Source organism: Plectropomus leopardus, chromosome 11 (genome assembly GCF_026936395.1).
Source record: "Plectropomus leopardus strain MGB_pleo_1.0 chromosome 11, ASM2693639v1, whole genome shotgun sequence".
Taxonomy (NCBI): Eukaryota; Metazoa; Chordata; class Actinopteri; order Perciformes; family Serranidae; genus Plectropomus; species Plectropomus leopardus.
Genome location: NC_142186.1, coordinates 5,365,119 through 5,383,060, shown reverse-complemented (window position 1 = coordinate 5,383,060; position 17,942 = coordinate 5,365,119). Strand labels below are relative to the sequence as shown.

At 40.1% G+C, this 17,942-nt stretch overlaps 1 protein-coding gene across 4 annotated transcripts in view; it reads left to right on the top strand.

Moving 5' to 3' along the window:
• Positions 1-17,942, top strand: part of cep192 (centrosomal protein 192) — a 46,435-nt gene that overhangs the window by 15,397 nt on the left and 13,096 nt on the right. For 3 of the 4 annotated variants that reach the window (XM_088084995.1, XM_088084996.1, XM_042489347.2), the window contains exons 18-45: positions 33-171; positions 296-378; positions 480-770; positions 1,239-2,118; positions 2,319-2,436; positions 2,717-2,873; positions 3,335-4,025; positions 4,177-4,368; positions 5,182-5,330; positions 5,428-5,658; positions 6,949-7,074; positions 7,953-8,090; positions 8,220-8,283; positions 8,585-8,724; positions 9,481-9,573; positions 9,860-9,978; positions 11,490-11,687; positions 12,127-12,217; positions 13,169-13,348; positions 13,548-13,808; positions 14,074-14,195; positions 15,665-15,774; positions 16,123-16,285; positions 16,615-16,705; positions 16,891-16,969; positions 17,136-17,259; positions 17,516-17,621; positions 17,713-17,941. In XM_088084995.1, coding sequence (XP_087941121.1) covers positions 33-171; positions 296-378; positions 480-770; positions 1,239-2,118; positions 2,319-2,436; positions 2,717-2,873; positions 3,335-4,025; positions 4,177-4,368; positions 5,182-5,330; positions 5,428-5,658; positions 6,949-7,074; positions 7,953-8,090; positions 8,220-8,283; positions 8,585-8,724; positions 9,481-9,573; positions 9,860-9,978; positions 11,490-11,687; positions 12,127-12,217; positions 13,169-13,348; positions 13,548-13,808; positions 14,074-14,195; positions 15,665-15,774; positions 16,123-16,285; positions 16,615-16,705; positions 16,891-16,969; positions 17,136-17,259; positions 17,516-17,621; positions 17,713-17,941 — 5,365 coding nt within the window. The other variant, XM_088084997.1, reaches the window with a different exon arrangement.

Sequence of the window (17,942 nt, the reverse complement as noted above, 5' to 3'; positions counted from 1 at the left end):
TATTAATTAAAATGTTGTCTTTGTTCCTCTAGCCATCCTTCGGTTACATCATTACCTCTCCAGAGAAAAGGGAGCCATTTCCCCTTCTTGATCCGTCAGAGTTCTCAGCAACAGACTCTCCTCACAATGACACTGTGGAGCTCAGTGAAGCAGACAAAACACTCAACCCAGGTGTGTTCACACGACTGCAGATGCTGAAGTATCACTTTGTACACTCACACAGCAGCACCTGATGTTTTCTGTTTGTCCTCTTTTAAAATGATTTACACTGTGCTTTTCTGACTCTTCCCTGCAGAGGACCTGGACAAAACTCTTGAGGCACCAGGTGAACGGATATCGCCAAAAGGTCATCCTGATCCAGAACCATGTGAACAGGAGGTACAGGGACTTTTTGATTATGTTTGTATTTCAATATCTCCATGTAGGTTAACATGCACAGCAGAATGGCTTTCTGACATAAAATCACCTCTCCTCTTTAGGACCATACTGGTAGAGCTGCACTGCCAGACCACAGTGAGGCCTCTGGCTCTGAGTCAAGCTTAGGTAACCAAAGCTGTGCGTCCCCCAACAACAACAGCAGCAATCTAATGCTGAGTATCAGCACAATTGCTTCAGCCATTGCTGATGCGTCCATCAGCACCAACCCATCGCAGCTGGCTGCTATGATCATGGAGCTGTCAAAGAGGAATAGGACAAGGAAACGACCTGAGTCCACAGGACCTGTTGGTCCCACTGTTAACTGCACAGAGGAACCACACACAGTTGAACATGTAAGGCTTTGGAATTTTTTTTTTCAAATGTTAGGCTTCTTTTTGATAGTATTTACCTTAATTTGGTCATTACCATGCAGCAAAAAAATGCCCTCAATCTGAGTTTATGTTTTGGTTTCTGTGGAGTTAGAGCAGAAAAATCAAATGGCTTGACCCAAGACTAATGCTCCAACATTTCATATCCTGAAAAATATTGATCCTTCATCTAATTTTTGGTAAAAAGATCTAACTGGAACAAACCAAAAAACATACTTAAAATTCATTTTAATATAATCCCTCTCCTTCTGTAGAGCTTTATGACTAAAATGTTATTTTTTGTGTGTGATTCGAGTAAAGTACCTAAAGAATTATCTGTATAGGTGATGCAGGGATCGGCAACAGTGAAAGTGGGACTTCTTAATTTCTCTTTCTAAATGTTCATCTTGAGGGAGATTTTAAATAAAAAATAATGTTTTGCCCCCTACATAGATCCTCCCTGAGGAAGATCAGAGCATCATACTGGACACACTGCAGAGAAGCACTTGTGTCGGAGAGCTGAGTGCCTTCGACATGGAGAAATACCTGAAAAAGACTGATGTGTCAGGCAGCACTGATGCCTCTGTGGCACAAACTACCTTTGACCTTACCGGCTGGGCTGACAACCTCAGCAGCTCGCAGAGGAACCCTCAGGCAGGATATCCTGAGGAGCAGGCGAGCTTAGCCCAGCAAGCAGATAGTGAGACTCTACAGAGGCCCACAAGGACAAAACCTGAGGAGAAAGACGGAGGAAGGGAGACAACTTTAAACACTAGCTCGTCTGCAATGCCTCCTCCAAATGCATTATCTTCTTGTCATAAGAGTGACTCAAAAAGAAGCTCTATTCCTCGTCCTCGTACATCTTCAAGCTCTACCAGAAGATCTGTGGGCTCAGGGCAGTCTTCCTCTCTCGCACCTCCTGCAGACAAAATGTCAGCATGTGATAAGTCTCTCTCTTTTACTACAAACACTTGTGGTTCCCTGGGTAGGACCCTGACAGAAAATGGAGTCAAGCCAGGAGAACAAGCATCAGACAACTTAAGGTCGTCCTTAGAACCATCACAGAGTGATAAACGTTCCACTGCCTCACCCGGCTTTCCAAAAACCTCACCAGGCCTGAGAAAAGGGCAGTCAGGTCTGCCTTCTGCGCCACAGAGGGTGAAGAGTACATGTCAGCAGCAGCAGCAGCAGCAGCAGGATGGACAGAGTAACTCTCCAGAGAAGAAACCACCACCCAGGAAAATCATGACTACCCCGCTACCTCGAAGCTCTGTGGAGAAGCATGTTGGCTTCTCTTCTCAAAACACCCAGACTTCACTAGACCCTGCATCTGGTGAGTAACAAGCAGAAATATTGGGCTTCTGATTTAAATAGTACATATGCACCAGTTATCTGGACAGTAATTCTCCTTATTTACACAACAGTAGAGAATTATAACCACCATATTGCACGAAGTAGTAGAAAGTGTTGCCCCTGTGAGAATAATAAGACGACATCATAAATGTGGATGTTAACAATAACTTTGTTTCTCAGAACTGCTGAAGGGTTTTTCTGAACCTTGTGTGGAGGAGACGCAGTGTAACTTCAGACCGTCCACTTCTCCGCTTACTCACTCCTCTCCAAGTCAGACCTCCATTCCCAGTGCTGATGGGTATGGTATCACATACTCAATATATCAAAAGTATTGAATATTAGTTGTGTTGGTTTTTGTTTTTAAATCAAATGGCAATCTTTTTCTGGCTTCAATTTTAATTCAACCAAAATTGATAAAATTGTTACATGACCAGAACTGTCATTGATTTTAAATATTTATTTTGTTGTCTGGTCTGGTATAATTTAGGTTTCTGTTGTTTAGTTGATAGACATTACTATTGACAGACATGGGACATTAGTGTTTTGAGTCATTATTCATTATTGTGTTGTCTTCCCAGAATGGTGTCGCCTGTGTCGTCTAGTAGCGGTGTTGTTGACAAGCGTCCAGGTTTTGACCTCTCGCCTCAGTCTACCTGCTCCAGCCCGAGTCTCAGCAGGCTCACATACATCTCAATGAATGACTGCACTGTCGTACCTACTCCTGAGAGGCACAAGGTACGGTAGGAAAAAGTTAACCATAGCTAAACTTGGCTGCAAAACCACTGAAAGTTCTATTATTGTTGCATGAGACAAAGGTCTTTGCTTTGTAAAATTAATGTTGCAAAGTGAGGATACTGTCATGGGGGCACTATTCTTGAAAAGTTGGATTTCCATTAGCGCTACCACTCTCAAGCTTTCCGTTATTCAGCTTTTTAGCAGGAAAATCTACAGATTGGCTCTCATAATGGGCCGGGTTGGTGCAGGTTTTACAAAAAACACTGACCTCTGCATCACTGGTTATTATAGTGCAGAATCAAATGTTGAAGATGTATTGAGGAGAACATGCTTTCTCTGACCTAAACAGATAAAACAGTTCATTTTGTTTTTGTGTTACTGGTGAAATGGTTGTAGTTGTGTGTTGATCCTGATTGTGGCATTTATTGTCTCAGTTTGTTCTTTTTTTTTGCAATCCACAGAATAACTGTAGCATGGCACTGAGCACCACCATCGTCAGAATCAGTCCAACTCCACCTGTGGAAGCAGATACACAGTCTGACCTCAACATTCTTGGCCTGGCCAAAAGCCTAGACCAGGTGCAACCACAGCATTCAAAAAGTCTGGACCCACTACCAGCACAGCAGTGTAAAAGCCCGGAGCCCCCACGTAGTGCCTCTGGTCTGAGCTGTTCTCGCAGCCAAAGTGAGTGTAACTACCATCACCCCGGAGACAGGACTGGTGATGTTTCAGCAGGCTGCAGGAGCCACAAGCACCAATCTGAGTCCAATGTCCGGCAGCTCACTAAAGTCGACTCAGGCTACTGCAGTAATGTGAACATTCAGCAAACCAGCAGCACTGCAGCTCCTCAGAGCTCCCAGCAGTGGGGAGCTGCAAGCTCAGTGTCATCGTCGATGTATGCTAATAGCCTCAGCATGCCTCCGTCCTACTCATCAGAGGGGCTTCACTATGTGCCCATCCCCAGCTTTAAGCCCCAATGTGCCGGCTTGATTGACCTTCCGCACCAAGCAGATATGCAGTCCCTCCTCACTGGACGTTCTCTTTTCAACCCCCATCTGGCTCAGCAGTATTTGGCACCTGAAGCTCCATTGCATCCTGCTGCTTATAATGTAGGACCAACAGGAAACGGTCTGTTTGGTGTGTCCTCTACAGGTATGTATTTTTTGTCTTTTCCTTTCACAAGTAAAGGTGCTGTGTTGTGTATTACTAAACAATAAATACCCAGAAACATACTGATAATGATGCAACATGAGGGTGAAACCTATAAAAATACTTCCGCCTTCTCTTCCATTTTCTTTTCAAGGCATACCCAACAGTGATCTCACAGTGAGACATGTCCATCCCACATCAGGTCCTCTGGGAATTTCTGGGTCGGCTGGGTGCCATCACCTCCCTAGACCCCATCAGGGCCAGCAGGACATGGGGATGATGGGAAAGCCTTTCGGTCAATATGGTGCAGAGCCCCTGGTGGCAGGTGGTCTTGAGGAACTGAGAGGTAGCAGTGTTATGGGTGTTGTTAAAAAAGTTAAATTCCTCTACCCATTTTAATATACAGAGTACACTCTTTAAATTATGGAAAGTATTTGATATGACTGTTGTTTCATTAATATTCTTTGGTATACATTGGGTAATCATATATGTGGGCAGCAGTTTAAGTACAGGGTACAGTGGTCGTGTCAACATACCATAGTTCCAAGGCCACTTAGTCTGCAAGGTGTCTCAGTTTTGACTTGTGTTCCAGCTCCATTGTGTAGAACTTAGAAGAATACAGAAAAATACAGCAGGCAAGGTCCTTCCATAATTACATCTCTTCTGGTCCACTACTGACTTGGTGTCTCATTCCTCACATAAAACAGTTAAAAGAAACGTTCCTACACGATAAAGCACAGTCAAAAACTCATTTCAATCTGCACCTAAGCAGACTTCTTGTCATCTTCTAGCACCACATCATCCCATCCTCATTTGTAATGTGCTCTAAACTGCCTTACAGCATCATAGCTGTGGTACGCAGTTTAGCCTGCATTCTAACAGAAATATTATAATATGTACTACTATACACCATTCAGAATATACAGAAACTGTTATGTAAACCTAAATAAAATTAGAACCGATATTATATGTCATATACCAATACAAACTTTTTTTACCAGGTATAATATATGTGATCAGGTGGCCCCTACAAAGAGACAAAATCCTTTTCATCAGAAAATTGCAACAAACAGTGTACTCTTACAGTATACTTACCACTTTCTGCATGGAGGGACATTATTTCTTGTATCAGATATTACTATTCTACTGTCATCTTCAGGCCAAGTGGTGGTGCCGGAAGAACTGCGGTTTCCTCACACCTGCTGTGTGGGCATCGCTTCACAGACCTCCCTCAGCCTCTTCAACCCCTCTGAGAGATGGCAGCAAGTGTCAATCACTGTCACCAGCCTGGCCATTGATGGAGAGAAGGTCAGCAAACAGAATGACGACTAATGTTAAACATGAGCGATCATAAAATATCTCCCCAAACCAGTACTCATTTAATCATCGCTTTTCTTCCCTACAGGTGGATTGCTTGCCGTACCAGTGGCTCATAGTGAAAAACAAGACAATCATTGCCCCCAAGAGTACAGAGGAGCAGAAGGTGTTGTTCATCCCTCCACAGGCTGGTGTCTACCAGTGTGTCTTCAGCGTTTGCTCCTGGCCTGCATCTGCAGAGACAGAGGTTGCTGCTAGAGCTAACATCTTTGCTAAAAGGGTGGTGCTGGTTGCCATAGCAGAGAATCCTGCACTAGAGGTAAGGGCTTCGAGTGCAAAGATCATTCACACTATTAAAACTTTGGTATTGTTTAAGCTGGACATTATTTTTCCATGCTTTTCAGTGGAACTGATTAATGGAGACAACATCGTAGTAGGTTCGTTTCCTTAAAGGTGTCAAACATTTAGAATTCTAATGTGATATCAGAGGCAAAACAAGCACATTTGTGGAAGTAAGCTGATGGTGCGCAAATACTCCAAGTGGTTACATTGAGACCTGTTTTTGGGCTACCGGCTGCAGCACTCTCTCTCAATACAATTTGTTGCCTCCATTAGTCACAAATAAAAGGGTTTAGGATAACCGAAGTTACTCTTTAACCAAAAATAGCATAAGAAATAAGGCAAAGTAAAATACTTTTGGTATGAGATTCATGTATCAGCATAGGGTCTTGTTGAAGAAATGTGAGTAAATCTGTCAGCAGATTTGCACATAAAACACCATGAACTGAAAACCTACCCTGGATTCATGAGCGCTGCGGAAAACTTCAATTTGATCGTAGGCTCGTGTGTAAGTTCACGAAAGCCAATCAGTCGTAAAGTGCCAGTGCGCTCCCAATAGTCATATATTTGCATACATCCCAACCCATGAATATCCATATAAGGAAATGGAAATGACTTTGGATGGTGCATCCTGTCGCCTGCGAACATACTGCAAACAAGGAAAGAGAGAGGGAGAAAGAAAAACTTTTCCTAAGGCTGGGATTGAAGTTATTTTGGGTGGAGTTGAGAAAAATATTTTATTTTCATCTGTTAGTAGCACAGTGGTGTGACAGTAAATCAATATATGTAAATTTCAACATATATTCTAAATAATATAAGATAGTTTGATAGATATATATCATCTCCCATGTCAGCTAAATGTGTTATATTTCTACTCGTTTGTCATGTTTAACTTGCATGTTTTAAATACATCTGGGTATATTGTGAACATAACAGCAAAATACAATTTAAAATTGTAATTTCTAATAATGACAAGCAGTATTTATGTACATTCGTTATGGACACAAGCTCTATGAGTGGTGTAGGTATAGATTTCGTTAGTACCTTACCTTAGTACAGATCAGAGCTACTAACATATTGATGAATGCCAGAACACACACATCGTTCTGCTCATGTTTTATGAATGAGAACCTTTGTGTTTTACCGCATATGTAGAAGTGAAGTTCCTTGTCATACTGTCTTAGTCCCACCTTTTCTCAGTGACCAATAAATGAAATAAAATATGTTGCATTATATGTAAGACAGGATCTCATTCATCTTTGATTCTCAGGTTGAAGTAAGCAAATCTGGCTGTCTTGATTTTGGAGACCTTCCAGCAGGTAGTGCCAAATCTCTTCCTCTCAAACTGCTCAACAGGACTCATGCTACAGTGCCCATCCGTCTGGTCATCAGCGCAGTGAGTCAACAGACATTTCTACATATTCTTAGACCACCTACAAGCTCACTGTACTGATCTACAGCAGTGCTACACTGCCCTCCAGTGGCAGCTGTGTGGTCCCTGCAGGTTACAACTGTGACTGTGATTTAAAATGTGGCTTCTAAAGTGTGTGCAGCAGGGTTGAAGACACCGTGTGAACTTTGGTACAGAATACTTTCTTAGCTAGGGTTCATTTCTAAGCTTCATCAAAGTCAATGGCTAAGGTTGGGCAACAAGGACCAGTTCTAGAGAAAACTGGTTTCAAAATTGTGTTTCCAAAGGAATCGTTTGATCTGATTCTGCTCATTAAATTGTGAGTCAAGCATTTTTCTCAGTTAACTTAGCCAGTTCAGCGAATGCATCATATTTTTTCATAACAATAACCAAATGAAACTGTGTGAAACTTTCTGAAAATGTCAAGGAATAATAGTTTTTTATGTGAAATAAGCATGTGACCTGTTTTAACCCCACACCTCAAAAAATTGCAACTGAGAATCATTAAAATCCAAGTAATACCCAACCCTACTAATGACAAAAAGTTAGTATTATTTGTGTCTTGACCTCACATAGAATAAGTTAAAAAACAAGAACACAATATCATTGAGTGATCTCTTCCTACAGTGGCAATGTTTAAAGAGACATTTAGAGTTATCCAAACACTGGATGCAATTGGTCCTAAATCCAGGATAAATCTGGTCTACATGTTTCTTAACTTTGAGGGTGGTCTTGGGAGAAAATGAAATAGCTATCTGAAAACTTATCCTTGCCTTGTTTTACCATGCAAAACAGCATTAACACAGCAGTGGGTATAACAGCCTTTATCTCTATAGTTTACATTTTTCATCTTCTCCCTCTAGAATGCTACAGCATGGCGATGCTTCACCTTTTCCAAGCATCCTACCATTACATCTGAGGCCACACAGCAGGCTGGACACATGGCACCAGTGTCCTCTCCCTCAGTGATGAATCATGTGATGCATGCTAGCTACGGAGAGGTTAGATTTCCCAAATTCATTACAACCTTATTGATCATCTTGGTCACTTTTATGATTATTTTGCTTTGCATTTTCAGCCCATGAAGTGCATGATAAAAATGATACGTTTTTCACTTTTTTTTTTTTCAGAATCCACAAGGTTTCATGGTCTGGGTTAATTTCAAGGCCCCAGAGAAGTACACAGTCTCTTCAGGTAAATGACCTGGATTGAACACACAAGTTACACTTTCTGATCACATCTCCTGCCTGCCTTGAAGTGCTGTCTCAGTCCCTTTTCCTCTACTTGCAGTTTTAATACTCATGGAACTAAAGTTACAGCCAATAACTACTGTTTTCCTCATTTTATTTTATTTAGTTATTTATTAGTTGGTTTTTTTTCTTTTCTTTTTCTGTGTTGGCAAATATTTGGCCAAACTCTGCCAGCAGAAACATCAATAATCTTAGTGATTGGGATTATTACATTTGTGCTCACCCTAACTCTTTGTGCTTGTCAGGAGAGCTTGGTCCAGCTGATGAGTACAATGCTCGGGTGGACATTGAAGTGGACTCACCGGGTCCTAGTCATGTGATCAGGAGTATACCCCTCAGGGCCAGGTCGGGAACTGCAAGGGTACATGCTCCTAAAGACTTGCAGGTATTCAAACTACCATTTTACTTTTTTCAGACTGATATTGTAGCTCTGCATACCACCACATTGCAAAGACATTGTTATGTATGTCTTGTGACAAGTAAGTTTGTTGCAATAAGAAATCCATGTACCAGCACAATCTTAAAAAAAAGAAAGAGGTAAAAAGATAGTAGATGGAATAGTAATTGGTCTCAGCGAAGCCCACACAGGGACTATTCTGATTATCAGTCACTGACTTGGGCAATAATGCTGATCAGTTACTTTGGATTTCTGTGTTAAGTTCAGTGAGCCTCTAACTCCAACAATTTCCAGATTAGTCGGTTCAGTCTTAAAGGTGAGACGGTCTTGGCTGTAGAGAGGGAACATCTTGTAATTGTAAAACAATGACTCATACAAATATACAAAAGGCTAATTCTGAATTCGTCAGAGCCAAAATGGTGATAATGTGAGCAAACAGCTGCAGGCAGGCAGATGAAGGATGAGTCATGAACTTGCAGACTACTTTTAAGCCTTTCTTGCTTTGTTATCTGATGTCAGAGACTGTATTTAAAGTGTATGTAGCAGTCTATCTGTAGATTAAAATCAGATCTTGCCTTATATCATGTCAAAATTCTTTCAGAAATGAAATTGTTAGATTAATTATAAATAAATTCAGTTGCATTTGACAAAGTTTCATGTCTTTTTATGGTGCTTCATTCCTTGTTCAACTTTTCTCGGCCTCCGAAGAGTTGCCAGTCTTCTGTTTTTTGTGCTACTTTTCAGACTGTCAGCCTGTCTGCTCCGCTGGGTAAATCCAGTCAACAGATGCTGCCATTAAAGAATGCAGGAAACATTGATGTGCAGCTAAAACTCAAGGTAATTCTGACATTTACTTTTCTTATTAGATCTGGGGCTTGGCTAAGCCTCTGTGACATTTTGGGCTCTGACTGTGGCACACACAGTGGGGATTCAATGATATTTTGCTCCTGTTTTTCTTGGGTTTTTTTTCCTTTGTGTCTCTACTTTCAATTTCTTCACCATCTCTTTCTCCTTTTTGTCTTCCAACATTTAACTTACTGTTGTTCTACCATCTCATACCTACCTTTGCCTTTTCTTTTCACTCATATTCCCCCTCATGTCTGTCTTTGATTTCTGTCTATAGATCAGTGATGCCGAGGAAAGTTTCTCTGTGACACCTGATGAACTGCTTCTGAGAATAGGAGAGGAGCAAGGCATCGAGGTCTCCTTCAAAGCACAGGGCAGCAGGAAATACCGAGAAAGGTATACAAACCACAGCTGTATCCATCCACTCTATGTTAGGAGTAAGATGATCAGAGAAAACTAGTTAACACGGCATGGGGAACCTCAAACTTTGATCATCTGTATGCAGGGCTTTACCAATTACCAATCAAATTTTTGAGTTTCAACATTAGACTGCTCAGCTTTTTTTGCATGTCTATTCATCCTATACACTGTGTTTTCCTCCACAGTTGCCCATAAAGATTTGATATTTAATAAATATTATGACTGTTCGACTTTTTGTAGAATCAGATTCCAGTGGTGGCTGCGTAGAATTGTTTACTACTCATGTAATTCAAACATTTCAAATAACTCCAGAGCAAAGTTCAAAAGTCAAAATTTATAGAGAAAACAAAGTAAATAATTCCCTAAATGTATTATTTGTTTTTGTTGTAACAAAATATTATTCTATATTTTCTATTTGTTGGCATTTAGCCTTTAAAAACTAACATTCACACAGCAGTTAAAGAACTGTTTGCTCTTGTGCTTGCCGCACACAAAGGCAGGCATGCAACCACATTAACAGGGAGGTCTAACAGCACCATAAATTACATTTATTCTTTAATTTTGTTAGAGGATTTTTAAATATATTTTCCAGGGCGATGGCATCAAAAAATAAGACAGGAGACATTTAAAGCTTCATTCAAAAACCTCAGTAGAAGCTCAAAATGTAAGAAAACCACATTTGGGAGAGCCCTTTTTTAAATTTGTTACCACACTTTAAATTTAAATGTGCCCATATGTATGACAGACTTATGACAAAATATTTTTGAGAAAGGAAAGCCATTAACTTTTAATGTCACATCCTTGCACCCAGAGACCAAACAAAACTGAAAGTGACACCAAAATAAGACCTTTCAAAAGTACAACTATTCTTGTTTACAGAGTTGAATAGTATTTTTGTATAAATGAGAACCTTTATGCATACTTTAAGGGAAAAAAATGCTTCATGTGCTCTATCACTACTGTAGAAGCAGTTGTTATTTTTGTCAGGATTTTTCAAGCCTCATTACTTTTATCACGTTTGTCTTTTGTCTATTTTGTTTGCAAAATGTGTCAAGAAAGGTTGATGCCTTGTCTTTCACAGCAAACCAAATTTACCTATGGCTACAAATGAAGTAACCTTAACTTAGGCTGTCACCTCCACATCAGTCCAAATTCTACCAAAAAAGCACCGTAACAGTCCTGTTGTGGGGATTAAAGTAACAAAGTCACTTCAGTACATGCAAATGTGTACACCTATTTCCATCCCCAGTTGCATGCTTCTTATCTGTTTGTGTGACAATGTAATGTTTTGGCATTTACAGATATGCTTTGCTGTTTTTTTCCATACCAGATTTAATCAGACAAATACATTTTGATATAATACACTTGGTATGCTTAAAGGAACTGTTTAGTTTTGGGTTATATCCTTTAATATCCCACAACATGTCACAAGTTCACATCTTGGCTCTCTAACAAGGATTAACTTGGTTGCGCTTGTTGTGTTGCAGCCTTCTCACCATCTTGGTGCTGCCATCAGGGCCTCAGTATGAGGTAACCCTGAAAGGAGAAGTTGTCCCAGAGGACTCTGGGAAACCTGCCATTCCCTCCGCTGCTGTCTTTGGTCCTGGTGTGGCCAGTGATGTTCCACCGATCCTCTCTAATAAACAGTTCGTGGCCTGGGGAGGGGTCACTCTGGGACGAGCTGTGTAAGCAACTTTTCAGTTTTTCAATCATTTCATTATTGTTCAGAAAAAAATACACTTTTATAGGTATCAATTATTCATTGGCAAGTAATCAATAAAAAAACCTCAATGCCCAATGGTCCACCTTATTCTATTAAGGCTTGTATAATCTTATTCATGAGAAGGGACAGAGGGTGTCTAAAGGGAGTGTTGTTTCTCTGAAGCTATTTCAACATAATGCGCAATTTATTTATACTCATTGAGTGGAGGTAAAGTACAGACAGCAATAAGAAATCCCCCAAAGAACAGATGCATTCTTTAAAGGTTTAGCTGGATCCAGGTTTGACTTCTACTCAAATTAGGACATTTAGATAATGTTCTTAAATCAAAGATATAACATTAGACACTGAACTCCCGTACACTAATCGTTACCAAACAACTAACAGCTGCCATTGTTTTTCAGCCAACAGAAGCTGGTTCTAAGAAACAACTCCACCACCACCACACAGCAGCTACGGCTGCTTATTCGTGGTCAAGACCAGGACTGTTTTCAGGTAGAGTGCTATGTTTGAAAATTGATCTCATCTCATTTCTATTCTTCCTTGTTCAGAGTATCCTCACATCATGTCTTTGTGTTTTCTTACATCCTGCTAGGAATCACCTGCAGAGTTTTTCATTTCCACAGTGTCTTGTGTTTTTAATCAGCAGTGTACTGCAAATGTTAATAACCAAAAGTGGTTTTATTTCATCAGATTTTTATCATACAACCATTTGAACTGCATAAATACATGTGGCTGAAACCAGATAGAGGAAAGGCCTAAGATAAATGCAGTAATATGGCATTAAAGGAATAATCCACAGATTTAGCGTTGCACTCCCATAGCACTCATCAATGAATTAATGAATTTATTTGTTATGATAGACAACTAAGTCTGTATTCCATACAGCAGAACTAGAGATAATGTCTTTTTTTATTCCTTGCATTATTTTTCCTTGTCAAAACATGGTGTCGACATTACACAAAGCCAGGGTTTAAATAATGGCTCGCATTAACTTTGCTCTGATCAGGATAGTGGAAACAACAATACTTTTATTTTACGTGTAGCCGGGATACTCAGAGCAGAGGATCAACTATCTGCTAGCTAACTGTCACTGTAACCAGGACAAAATGGTGAAGTGCAAATTCAACAAAAAATGGCTATTTATATAAAATTTCACAGCATGGCTAAAACCCATACAAGGTGGTGTATTCAAGGTTTTGTGTATAATATGTACAAAGTTTTCATTGAAGTCACATCCTCAATCTATTGTTTAAAAGATGGTAGATTTTTTTGGCCTCCAATTTAGCAATTTAGGCAACAGGCAAGAAGAGAGGCAAATGAAATTGCTCTTCTTTGGTGACCAGAATTGTATTGATAATTGACACTGTAGATCATTTGACTAATTGCTTAATGAATGTCTTCATTTTTTGATATGTGAAGTATACATACTTATTTCTCCCTCAGCTCCAGAGTATGTTCAGTCCTGAAGAGCGTTTAACCCGACATGGGGAGCTGTCCATTCGTCCCAAAGAGGATGTGACCGTCCACCTGCTCTTTGCTCCCACCAGGGTGGCTTGCATGTTGGCCAAGCTGGAGATCAAACAGTCCGGAGTGCGGCCTTCGCAGCCAGGGATCAAATTCACTGTGAGGATGCAACTGTTTTGGCTCTGTCGTGCACTCTGGTTTCTTTCTCTGTACTCATCTGTCACTTTGCATTTCTCTCACTTATCCCCTTTACATGCTCTCTTCCTTTCCTGCTTCATTTTATTTAAAGTATCTTTGCAATGTTTCTTATTTTCTTTAGAAAAACTTGGGCTTCATTTAAGTTTAGTTCCTATTTCAGATTCCTCTGTCGGGCTACGGCGGGACGAGCAACATCATCCTGGAGGACCAGAGAAAGCAGGCGGACGGCTATGTGGCAGCACTGACTGACATAGCTGTCGGTCGTGTTAGCAAAGTGTGTCTGTGCGTGAGGAACACTGGCTCCAGAGCAGCTTTCATCAAAGCCGTGGCCTTTGCTGATGTGCAGACACGATCAGTTTTGGAGCCCTCTGTCATCAGCCTCGCCCCGTCACAGTTTGTACTCAAGGAGAGGACACAAGAGGTAGGAGAGATGACACAACTGATATGAGCTACACTCTAGTTCAGAAAAAAACACACAAAAAGGTTTCTTTCACAATACACTAGAATTAATGGTTATAAAAATACAACAAATTATACAACAATTGAAGGTAAATAAAGGCTGCCATTAGTTTATTCTTATAGCTTTACTTGGTATTTTTCTTTATCAGATATCTTATTCCTCTTGCTACCTATCGTGCATATGCTGGACCATGGATATTGTTACTAATATTTGTGTGTGTTTTCAGGTTATCACTGTGCTGATGAAGTCCACCCAAAGAGAACAGGCCTTGTGTCAGTCAGACAATGCACTGCTGGCCACTGTCTGTCTATTTTGTGGAGATGAAGTCTCTAGGCAGCAGTATAGGAGGTGAGACTTTCCAAAATTTAGTATGCTATTTAAGTAGTGATGTTGGTATGTATGAGAGTTAAAAGGGGGTAGCAGGGCTCTGGGACTATGGCCAAAATGGTAATCATGATTACTGTTATCAATATTGAGATCCCAGTTATTTATCACAGTTATTCACTGGTTTTGAGGGAAAAAAATATTTTTTATTGCATATTGACTTTTACACAAACAGACCACTGCTCACACTTCCACGTTTTGCTACATTTCTGCTAATGTACAAATGTTTGCATTAAAATAAGACTTGGCCTTAATCACAGTGCATGCCTTAGACACAAAATATAAATAAAGTTGTACTAAAACTTTTTACCCAAAATTAAATCAACAGAGCACTGGCTTTGCTTTCACATTTTGTTTTATTTTTGCTAACTATCAAATCTTTGCTTCAAAATAAGACCTAAAACCACTGATTTCAGTGAGACTCCTAGAAGCAGGAGAACAGCGTCATTGTAATGATGTCTGAGTTTATGTCGGACAAGAACGGGGCGATGTTGTTCTTGGCTTGCAGTTTGTAGTGTTTCTTCAGGTGGTTGAATAAGTTACTTATGTTGCTCTTTATTGTCGATTTGTTCTTGCTTAATATCACTTGCCCTAAATCCAGAATTCTTCCAAACAGTGGATGATGGTCTGTTTCGAGGGAGCTCTTCACCTTCTGCTCCAGACATTTGATTTTTGTTTTTCCTGTCTGCTCTTCTACTCTGGACTGCAGCCACAACATTCAGGAAAGTCTTTTACAGGTTGCTGCAGGCTGCGCACGCAGCCGCATAGCTGCTGCCATGGCTTTTCGTTAAGGAAGTGCTTGATTTAAAGTGCAGCAAATTTTTCCATGAGTGAAGCACGCATTTTCAAGGTCAATATCACAGTCAATCATGTTCATTTATTGAACCAACAGAGCCCAAACCGTGATTCTAATTAATATTTCAGGAGCTGTGCAACCCTCGTGCATTGCTGATATTAAATCTGAACTTTCTTAAGGAAAAGTTTAATACCAAGCTGTGATGTAAGAACGTTTCCCTTGTATTGTACCAGTTTCTCTTTGCCTCAGCATGTTCTGTGCAGTCATGGCACATGTAAATTAACCTCACTGCTTTGTAAAGTTTTTGTTTCATTACAAAGCTATATGCACTTGTAAAGTGATTTTACTGATGCATACCATAAGAATAATGCAGGAAAACTGTTGACATTTATAATACCAGCAATTTCTTTATTTTCTTACTTCCACAATAAGATCAAAAAGATAATTGTGTTTAGTCAGCATTATACACAAAGCAATATTTGTGTGATGCTCCTCCCTACAGATGATTTGTATGCGGGACTATAGATTTAGATACACATACATTGTTTTTGAATCTTTAAAAGAGGTGCAAGTATATAGATCCAATTCCATATGGCTGTGCTTTTTTGAGAAAGCTGTTTGTGTTTTGTCTTTTCAGATTGCTTCAGAGCAAACCAGAGGCTGTGCGCAAATCTCTGTCTGAAAACAGTCTGCTGAAAAACATCAACTTCAATGAGAAGTTCCTGGGAGAAGAAATTGTTACAGAACGTAAGATGACATTATATTACAAGTGAAAAAAAAACAAAAGCAGAGACAGAAAATCTGCTCAAATAGACCTTTTAGTAGATACTGTTGAAAGTAATAATCGTTAGTGTTTTCACATTTCACTTTGCTACTCTATAGCTGACTGATAGTGATTTTTGTACCCTGTAGTCAGTTCATCAAAGCTTCTTTGTGTGATGTTCTGTTCACTGAGGTGTTTAAAAAAACAAAAACAAAAAACAATTATAAAGGTACAAATAAAATAATAAAAACAGCAGATTGAATTTAAAAAGGTTATTGGAATACATGTCTAAAATATTGGTGGCCTTCTCTAATGATTTACCTTTTCTGTAGCTTACGATCTGCCCCAACGGCCAAATGAAGCTCACATCTTCTATGGAAACATGAGTAAGGTGGTGGTGTCATTGCTGGGAAGTACAAAGAGCACAGACTATGAGCAGAGTGACCACATGGAGCTGCTGCTGCCCTCTGCAAGACACACTTCAGAGACAGAGAGGTACTGTCAGAGTTATTTCTAACATACTGTAATATACAACAACAACAACGGATACAGTAAACACAAAAAGAAATTTAAAAAAAAAGATTGCTTAACAGTCAGCTTAACATTTATTAGCATTGTAATGCATTTCACATGAATCTAATCAGTTTGAAAATTGTGCATGGAAATGCATTAGTGTAAAATCTGCTTAATATAAGCACACACTGATTTGGGAAAAGCAATACTGTCTGCCTATACTATTGATCCACATTGTTCATAGTGAACATGTTTAGTTGAAATACACCATGTAGGACAGAATGTACAGTTTAATGTTGTGTAATTCCCAGTGGTCTGGCAAACGGTAATGTGTCTCTGGACGTACTGCCGGTGAAAGGTCCCCAAGGTCCAGCACTGAGAGTAACGGAGCCCTCTTTAAAGGTACCATAAGCCCTCTGTAATGGACTTTATTGGTTTCTCGTGTTGAGTGATGATGACGCGAGGGTTGATTATTTTTGTGCTGTTTCTACTGGATGAGATGAAAACATTTGTTTCACTGTATTTGAAATTTAAAAAAAAATTATTCATATTCAATGCAGAATGTTTCTTTTTTTTTGTCCTCTCAGGCATCAGAGCCATTACACAGACAGTCTGAGTCCTGGAGCATCCATCCAGAACAACTTGTCCTTGCAGCCCCCACCATCAGTGAGCAGAATCTAGATTTTAAAAGCAGATTATTATGTGAATTTTTATCACCTTAGCTTTGAATTTCACTACAGATTTTGAGTATGGTCGGTGAAGCGATTACCTTCAAAGCATAGTTGAATGACTCTGCAAAGGCACACATCTTTTGTTGTTTTTGTTTTTGAAGATGGTGCCGCCACCACCAGTCAGGTTCAGATCCGGAACAACACATCCAGAGAGCTGAGCTTTGACTTGTCGTGGCCTGCTCACTGCCTCACCATCACCCCTCAGCATGGCGTTATCGAACCTCAGTAAGAATGCACTTGTTTGTTCATTAAATGCATTGATTATAGTAAAGTCAAAGCTTTTTGGTTATAAAAACCAACATAAGGTTTCTGGATGTCTTCTTGTTTATGTCTTGTTTCATTTGCATTTACTTGACAATTTAATTTTAGGTATATGCATGTAATAGTGCCAATGCAGGCCTTTCATATCTTCACTAAATTAACAGTTACAAGATGGTTAAGACCTAATGTGTGTCTTATTTCTTTATTAATGTCAAACAAGGTGCCACCTACAGATTTTGATCAGCCCCAACCCTTCACTAGCGACTAAATCTACCCTGCTGCCATGGAGTGGACAGATTTATGTCCAGTGTGACAGTCAACAGAAGGTATGGAACATTTAGAACAAGTCAATTATGAAATTTTGTGCTGTAAGAAATTAACAAGAGCTTAATGTGTGCATTTTGACCACTGGTTCAGTTTATTAAGGTCCAGATTCGAGGGGACTTGGCTCTGGATGTGTCCGCAGCCCCAGCAGACTCGACTCTGTCAGCCCTGCCTCCTCAGGCTGCCACCCCAGTGCTGCCTGTGGCCAGGCTCACTGCCAGGCCTTCGCTATCCCTGCAGACCCAGCAAGCACCTCAAGCTCTGTTGGAGATCAGCAACAAGACCATCATGTTCCCTATCACTCCATCAGGGGAAACATCAGG